The sequence below is a fragment of the Eucalyptus grandis genome, chromosome 11, assembly GCF_016545825.1.
Source record: "Eucalyptus grandis isolate ANBG69807.140 chromosome 11, ASM1654582v1, whole genome shotgun sequence".
In the NCBI taxonomy this organism is placed as follows: Eukaryota; Viridiplantae; Streptophyta; class Magnoliopsida; order Myrtales; family Myrtaceae; genus Eucalyptus; species Eucalyptus grandis.
Genome location: NC_052622.1, coordinates 14,797,686 through 14,806,655, shown reverse-complemented (window position 1 = coordinate 14,806,655; position 8,970 = coordinate 14,797,686). Strand labels below are relative to the sequence as shown.

The 8,970-nt window shown below is 43.2% G+C and overlaps 2 protein-coding genes across 2 annotated transcripts; one reads left to right on the top strand and one right to left on the bottom strand.

Annotated features, from left to right (window-relative positions):
• Window positions 1-2,639: 2,639 nt before the first annotated feature.
• LOC104427289 (glycine-rich protein DOT1-like) lies at window positions 2,640-4,536 on the bottom strand. Its single transcript, XM_010040402.2, has 2 exons — window positions 4,347-4,536; window positions 2,640-3,106 (listed from the first exon to the last, which is right to left on the bottom strand). The coding sequence occupies exons 1-2, from the start codon at window positions 4,534-4,536 to the stop codon at window positions 2,640-2,642; spliced, it is 657 nt and encodes a 218-aa protein (XP_010038704.1).
• A 3,424-nt stretch (window positions 4,537-7,960) lies between these two features.
• LOC120289768 lies at window positions 7,961-8,738 on the top strand. Its single transcript, XM_039305109.1, has 2 exons — window positions 7,961-8,024; window positions 8,074-8,738. The coding sequence occupies exons 1-2, from the start codon at window positions 7,961-7,963 to the stop codon at window positions 8,736-8,738; spliced, it is 729 nt and encodes a 242-aa protein (XP_039161043.1).
• The last annotated feature ends 232 nt before the right edge of the window (window positions 8,739-8,970 follow it).

The following is an 8,970-nucleotide window of genomic DNA, read 5'->3' as shown; positions in this document are numbered from 1 at the left end:
GGCCTCGTGCGGGGCGGGCGAGGTGAGCCTTGCTCACCCCACGTGAGGCCGCCCTCGAGGCTGAGCGGTGAGGGCAAGCCGCCAGCTCGCCGGATATGGCAGCGGGTTGGCGAGTAGCGGTGGACGGCATCGGGCTGCGGCATTGCGGTAGTGGTCTCACGTAGCCGTGGTTTCCTCGACTTGGTCGGGAGAGGACTCTCTCTCTCTCGAGTCCCGCCCAGATCGAACGCTCTCGATCTTGAACCAAATCCTTGAAGACTGCGAGCTTCGGCCTGATCCGACCAACGCAAGGCACAAAAAAGGACTGAGGCCTACCGGAGCTTCGGTGCTTGAAACTAGGCGCGGTCGTAGGCCGACGGCTGCGGCTCAGGTGGGTGGTTGGCGGTCTACCCCTTTGACTCTCTCCCCTCGCTCGAACCCCTCACTCACCAAATCCGGATCCGGCAAGCCGGCGGGCTCCCCTCGCCGGCCATGGGTGAGGCTCGACCCTCGCCATTCGACGAGGGTGAGCCTCGCCGGCCTTGAGGGTGGCCTCACGCGAGGCGGTGAGGCTCGCCGGCCATGGGCGAGGCTCGAGCCTCGCCACCCCGCGGCACGGCGAGGTGGCCGGCGAGGTTGACCTTGACCTTGCCGGCCGTGGCCTCTGGCCGGTCGTCGAGGTCCGGCGACCGGCTGGAGGAAGAAGAGCAGAATAAAAAAATAAAAAATAAAGAATATTAAAATATTATTAAAAGTTGTCCACGTCGGCGCCAATTAGGTCACGTCGGCTGGCGGCGTCCCGTCGGCAAAATCCGGCCAAAATTGGCCGGAAATGACTGAATTTGCACAACCTAAAAAGATTTATGACTAAATCGGCACCAAAAAAGGTTTATGACTAAATCGACACAATAATAAAAGGTTTAGGACTTTTTTGGCACTTTTCCCGTGCAATTGGCAACTAAAAAATACAAGACCCTAAAACGACTCAAAAGGAGCAAGAACAACACGATTATGTACGACCACCCAATGAGAACTCCATTGCGAGAGAGATCAGATCACCTTAGCGACGACAGTCATGGAATTAGTGGAGTTGACGAAGACGATTGGAGGCTCGCGAACCAGGTGAACCAGCGGCATCAAAGCGGTTCGAATTGGTTGTTCTGATGAGGCTGATGATATGTTTTTCCCAACTACCTAAAAATCATTGTAGTCTCGTGCCGTATTTATGTTAACTTTAATCCAAAAACTTATTCAATCCAGTATTACGCGGTTTTCGTTCAGGGGAAAAATGTAAAAGATAAGTGTCAAGTAGTAGAATAATAAACAAAGACCATAAAAATCTAAATGAAAATTTGCACCAAGAGCCCTAAACGTTTGGTTATGTGTAATTAAATCCCAAACACCTAAAATCTAGTGGAATTAAGTCCTGCGAACGACCGCTCGACCCAATTTTACTGGCGTGGCAAGAAGGCATACCATGTGTAAATTTGATATTGTTTTCAGCATATGCTGTATGACACTGGAAGCCATTGACGAATAATAAGTCGATTAGTGAAAAATAAAAATTGAAAGAAGGGTAGACCAGTGTCGTGACGTCAAGGCCATCATCATATTGGGGTCGAAACTCGTTCTAGGTTCCGTTGTCATAAAACCGTAGGCCTAGAAACGACAACTAATGGTGGTGACAGAGGTCCAGGTGCATTCAACTGAATGGATTATCGATAATTGCTGGACCAATACTAGGGTGGGTATCGGTCCAGGATCTACTAGCAAGCTGTTCTGATTCAAAAGTTTCCAGAACCGGTATTGTGCGGGTAGTTTCTTGGTTCTGACTTCTGAGTGCTAAACCTACTCTCGTGGGGACTAGCGATTTGAAACCTATTTTAGAAACCCGAACTCAATTGCTTTCTTATTATTTAGATCGCAGCCTCTTCTCACTCTCGCTCTGTACTCTTTAATCTTGAACAGAAAATATAGTGGAACATTCTTTAAAAATGTATGAAGTAACATTTGAACATCATTCTTTTGAAATACTCCATTATATATATAAAGAACAAAACAAACATCCGCTTAATTTTCCCATAGATCCTAGAATTGGATGGGACCAACATGTCTAATGGGTAGGTTCCACAGTTGGTCTCATGTTCTAGGTCTAAAATCTACTCACCTTGGAGACTGATCCTCTAACAAAAAATTACCATTACGATAAAAATAATTATGGTAAGTTAACAACATAATCTTTAATTTATTTTTGGTCTACTACATAGAGAATAGTTGCTCGATACCATAAAAGGACAAATCTACCATGGTGGAGTGGGCACAGAACACATACTTATGCTTTTTGATAATCCATCCTGAAATTTACCAATTTAAATTTCCCAAGTAATTATGTTAAATACAATGGAAAGAGACTGAAGAAAGAACGAGGGGAAGAGAAAAGAAAGCCTATTTAGCCTCATTAAAAAAATAAAACAAGAATTCTGATGAGAAATAAATCTTTAGATAAGTAAAAGAAAATTATTATCATAAAGATCCTAAAAATATTTACATGGAAAACTAAACAGATCAAGATAACAGAGAATCTTATTTAGTTTTAACTATCCTTCAGTTTTGACCCAAAAACATAAAAAAGAAAACTATCCTTCAGTCAACCTTATCCCTCAATGTCCATGGTGTCCACCTCCATCAAAACCACCGCCTACGCTGAAATCGTTGCCACCGTGGTGTCCACCGTGACTGCCGATGCTGCCACTATCTCCGCTTCCATGATGGTCTTTGTGGTGGTGGAGGTGGCTGTGATGATCGTTACCTCCGCCACCGCCACCTCCGCCTTCACCGTCAGCTACAACTCCATACACAGAGCTGTACAAGGGAGTATTCGCAATAGCTGAACCATTGATAACGCCTTTGCCACCCCTGCCACCGTCGGTGCCACCTCCCGGTTTGCTTTTTGGGGGAGAGTCAGATTTGTTTCCGCCAAGACGGCCCCAGGCCGAACCGATGGTTATGCCTTTGCTGCCTCCACTGCAGCTGGTGCCACCTCCTGGTTTGCTTTTGCCGGGAGAGCCAGATGATTTGTCGCCGCCACTAGAAGAGCGCCAGAACGATTTCATCTTGACGCCCAAACCTAGAAAGGATCGTGCACTAGAAGTAGATGACATGTGTGTTTATAGGCTGCGATTGATCATTCGAATTTCTAGTCAGGATAAGACTGAATAAGATAAGAATCAATAAATTTTATCATATCTTATCTACTATTTATTAATCTGCAAATTTAAAGGCAAATATTTTTATAACCTATCACATCCATTATTTGATAGAAATTGCATTCCAATTTAAATGACATATATGCCCCTATGAAGTAATATCAATCTCATCTTTATAAAAATATCATTCTCATGCAAGTATACTTGAGATTTTTCACAATTAATTAGACTTAAAACCTTTGGTGCCAAAAAAAAAAAAAATCTATTTACAAGTACACTTGAAAGCATTTTTGCTGGAAAAACATACGAAAATAGGATTTGGAACATCCAAGCTTCACACATTCATAAAAAACTTCATCTTCTGCTAATATTTTCAACCTGACGAGCTGCGTAAGAGCGTGGGATAGTGCAAAAACTTTCAAGGCTGACAGAAATCAACCGTCGATAAACGCAGTCCTAGAGAGGTCAGTCGTGGTAATCTGCAGCTCTAATGTGCAAAAGTCCCAAGACCAGGTGGAGCAATCAAGAGGATTTACTATATAGACGTATCATCATCAGTCCTCAGCGTACACAGTTCTGTGAAAATGCAAGCGGGAGATATGGAAGATCTACTCATAATCTGCTGCAACGAGGTAGAGAGGACAGCCGCACAAGCACATGTAACACCTTTGGCACTGCCTTTTACATCCATAACAGTGCAGGATCCACTCCATCACGCAAACAGCAGGAATCATGCAAGGTTTCGAAATCTTTGACAGAGACAATTACATTTCGATCTATATAAGATCCCCTTAGAAGGAAGGATCATATGTAAAATTACTGTCAATTAATTCATACTCTTTAAAATCAGACAGAGTTAAGCATCAAGCCGGTCATAGCTAGAGAATTACCAATATCGAGACTAGCGCATTAGAAAAAAATAAATATGATTCCATGAAATAGCAAAAAGAACATTATTTGATATTGTTCATCATCATAAAACAACAAAGAGACTGCACAATAGATCTATTACTTATAGACAAAAGTAAGTACAACTTTCCTCTTCCAACTCGCACCAATCTACTATGACTTATTGTTCAAACTCTGCCTAATTCACTGAATACCACAGAAATTATAGAAATAAAACCCTTTTTCTCCCCCATAATTCATGCCTAAAAGCACATTCAACACCCGCCACCGCAACCGCCGCCTCCGCCACAACCGCCGCCTCCGCCGCAGCCACCCCCTCCACCGCTGCCCCCATCATTGCCACCACAGTCATTGCTGTCGCCTCCATAGTAGGCGCCTCCATTGTAGCCGCCGACATGGCCACCTCTCGATTTCTTCTTGCGCCGAGACCCAGACGAACCATCGCTGCAGAAAAAAATAATCAGCGAAACGAGGACCAAGGACAACAGCAAGAAGATGACACCGGCGCTTGCTGAAGTGACCCACCCTCTCGCCATTGATTTCCCTGTTATCTCGTGGAGAGAACAGAGGCAGGAACTCAATTATCGACGTTATCAAGGGAGCTTCATTTAAATAAGGAAAATGAGGAGAGGACCGCATTGTCGATCTCAACAAGTGACGGATGGATTTCGAGCTTTCCTTTTTTGGTCTGTAGATTTCAAGCTTCCAACCCCAAAATTATTCTACACAAACAGGACCGCTTGTTTATCCGGGTGTGAAGAAGATTGGGTATTCATTATTTGCGATTGTAAATCTCAAAACTTTGTAATTCTAATGGGAAGATAATTTATGACTCAAATTTGCGCTAGCCCCAGTTCTCAGCCTTTTTATCTATAAACAGAACAAAACAAGTATCCTCGCAAAAAAAAAAGGTGCTATTGCCTTGACACAGTAGTTATAGCTTTTTTTTTAGTCGGTATACAGCAGTTATACCTTATTAGGTTGAAATTAATTTACAATTTGTGTCGATCATGTGAGGTCTAAAAAAAGAAGAAAAAAAAAAGATGGGATATCGAAGATTTGCTTGCATTTATAAAAAACTTTTGACACTGAATATTGACCTATGATTTCTTTTCCATAAATCTTTGGAAATTTTCCTGATGTCTAGATTTGACAGGAAAGTGAAAAAGTTACCATTCGGCTGTTGATAAATCTAGGGGGGCAACCCTAATTCAAATCATCATATAAAATTCACTAATATGATATAAGTTAGATACAAATCGCATCACCAAATCAAGGACCGACAAGAAATGGTAAGCACTTTATTTTTGTGGAGAGAGATCATGTGCATCATGCGTTGTCTCTTGTTCACCTTCCATTGTTGAACTTATTAAAGGTTAGCCGATTTTACAGGACACACGCTTCGATTCCTCCACAGATTAATCACGACCGGTTGCCATGGGAAATTCGTGGTCAGTAATTCTCCGTGACCTATGAATTGAGGGGACAAATTGGGAGATAATTCAATGCGGTAATCGCTGGTGAAGCTTCTGCGAAGTTGCTTAGGACAAGACTTGAATGTCTTTATTATAACAAAACAAGTGAATTTTGCCTATAACGGAATAGATGGACGGTTACATACAGATAGATCATGACCATGCACTAGACACAAATCCTATGTAGTCATTAATGTCAAACCCCAGCAGTGCACTCGCTGAAGCTTCTGTTTCCTCGAAGGTGCCCAAGTAGTCTGGAACTCAAGTCCGAACAGGTTTGAGTTTAGTTTCATCGATGGAGTCCGCAGATCGCTCCGGATGGGAAGGGCGTGCGCTTATTGCTGGAAGCTCAAGACCTTTTGCCCCGGTTTTGTGATATGAGAATAGCCCGTCGAAGTAGAGAGCGAAACTGAGTAGTGAAGTGAGTCGTGAAGGCCCAACAAAGTCAATTCTCTTCCATGAAACAGGCTAGTCCGACCTCCCCGCCTATGGTGTAGTAGACTTTAAATTTGCCAAGCTTCAATTGAGTCCAACGCCCACTAATCCCGTCGCTAGAGTTCAACCCAAAATCTCTATTCCCCTTCCTCATTCTTTCTGTCCAACACGCTCCTCTCCACTGTTCCCCTCTCTCACGTTAAGGCCAACCAATGGACGAGAGGAGTTTGAGAAACCTTAGACTAAGCTTACGACTAGGAAGCTAAGACACGAACAAAACACTTCACAGTGGGTATAAAAATTTTCTTCGCCCAACTTCCATCATCAGCTACCGTATCCAAGCATGATTGCCGTCCAGCACCCATCCGAGATTTTACAAAATATGGTCACAACATGATTGAGCCAAACGATGGCATTTTAAGGAACCCGACAGACAAGCTGGTATGGACTCATTCAAGACAAAGAAGAGAGTAGGCAAAAACGTTTAGGTTAGCCACGAATCATACTAAAACTTCGACATATCAGTTCGTCAAACGAACATTATATAGAACAGAACATGCTATGCTTGGACTTACTGTTACGTTAGCCAGAATAAGAGAGAGATGCTCACGACATCGGTTTACACATTTCAGTAAACAGCTGGCGAGCACAGCTTGAGAGGAAAATATTGACCGCTTGTAGAGCCCAAACTCAAGTTTGGACTTAAAAGAAATCATCACGAGACAACCGAAATCAAGAACACCACCCAGCTCAAACCCAGCATGCGTATGGGCTTAAGGAAACCAAGTCTTGGCTTTGCTTCGATCAAAACAACGCGGAATAACATAGATTCACGAAAACAACCGTCAAATCGCGGAGTTCCCTACCCGACTCGGAGACGACAGCAAGTGGGCCAGCTCATGACAAATCGGGCTATGGTATGCCGCCTTGGTATCTTTGAGCCGGGATCCTTAGGCAAGGCTGGTTCAAACCAAGTAAAGAAACTCACCGGCAACGCGGAGATTTGGGAGCGAAAGATCGTGTGATCGCGGGCGTCGACTACAGGTCGTCGGAGAGGGTTCGGGCATGGTCGATCCGCTGGAGAACTCCTCCCGTTCTCCCTCAAGCTCTCACCGACTCCCTCTCCGATTTGAATTTGGTGTTGATAAATTCCTCAAATAGCGGTCCTACAATGGTAAATTACCTATTTCCAAAGTGAGCTAGTAGCTTACTGTCGAAATAAAGGTTACCAACTTTGGTTTTACCTTCGGTGCAAATTCTTTCCTTTGTGAGAACCTACTAACACGTTGGTAAGCTACTAATTTCTTTGAAACTTTCGGTCAACTGGACAAGTTTAGGACTCCATTCACAAGTTCCTCCTAGATTTATGAGAGTCTTGGATTGTAATTTGGAATGTGAAGTTCGAATTTATGGCGAGCTTTACACTGTTAGAAAATAGTAAAATTGCTTTTGTGTTTTGAGTAGCTTATTTGTCTTTTAATTATTTTTGGCTAAGTGTGTGAAAGCAAGAGTTAGTCGGTTTGTAAAAAGCCAAAGAAAAGTGGGCTGCAAAGGAGAGAATTCTTGAAGAAGCTACAAGTGGTACTTGTTGCTGAAGTCTTCAAGAGTAGGAAGAAAGCTTCAACTTTGTAAACTTGAACGTGAAGGAAAAGTTTCAGCCCACAATTGTTGACTCCTTGGCCAAGAAGAAAAGTTCAACTTCAACTCTTGCATGTTGAAGATAATGGTGGTGAAGATGCTTATAAATATAGGGTTATGTTAGTCTACTTAGTGTGTGAGAGTGTCGTAAAAGTGAGAGAAAGTGAGATTTTAGAGAGAGTTTTAAGCTTAGCAAAGTTAGTGTGTGTACTCTCTTAAGCCTTTACAAAGGCATATTGTGTAATATAATCTCTTTTTGTGTGTGTACTCTCTCCCTCCAAATCCTTTTGGTTCCAACAATTGGTATCAGAGCTAGCCATGGCATCCACTAGCTCCGTTCAGATGCAACTTCCAAAGTTGAACGGAAAAATTACAACAACCGGTTCGTCCGGATGAAGGTTCTATTCAAGTCCTAAGACTTGTGGAACCAGTGGAGAACGGCTACACCGAAGTAGCTGATGCTGAAGAATTCAATGCTTTGAGGAAAGAGGAGAAAGAAGCGTTGGTGGAATCTCGAAAGAAAGATCAGAAAGCATTATATGCGATCTTTCAAGCCGTGGAGGAGACGATATTTGAAAAAATATCGAGTGGTGAGACAGCGAAAGAAGCGTGGGATATATTGCAAAAATCCTACAAAGGTGATGATCGTGTCAGGCGGGTGCGGCTCCAAACACTTCGAGGAGATTTTGAGTCTTTACACATGAATGACTCTGAATCTATCTCGGCTTACTTTGATCGTGTACAAACCATCGTTAACCAATTGAGGGTTAATGGTGAAGAGCTCCAAGATGTACGAGTCGTAAAAAAAATCTTGAGGTCTTTGACTGAAAGATTTGACTACGTGGTTGCGGCGATCGAAGAAGGCCAAGATATATCAACCATGACGTTGGAGAGGTTGATGGGTTCATTATGTTCGCATGAGCAAAGAATGAACCAGAAGTCTATCAGTTCGAATTCGAGCAAGCACTGCAGTCGGGTCACTCAATCAAATCGAGGAGGTCATCATGGTGGCCGAGGTCGTGGAGGTCGTGGTGGTGCCCGAGGTAGAGGTGGAAATCTGAATTCCACTAAAAGATATCAAACACGTGACAAATAAAAAGTCAAGTGTTTTAACTATAACAAATTCGGACATTACAAATCCGAATGTCGAGCAAACAGGGGGCAAGAGCAGCCAGAATATGTGCATGCTGTCAATGCAAATGAAGGCGTGGTGTTAGCATGCCAAATGGATGACTCAAGTACCATGGACACAAAAATTTGGTACCTTGATACCGGGTGCAGCAATCACATGTGTGGTCAAAAGGAGCTATTTTCGAAGTTAGATGAAA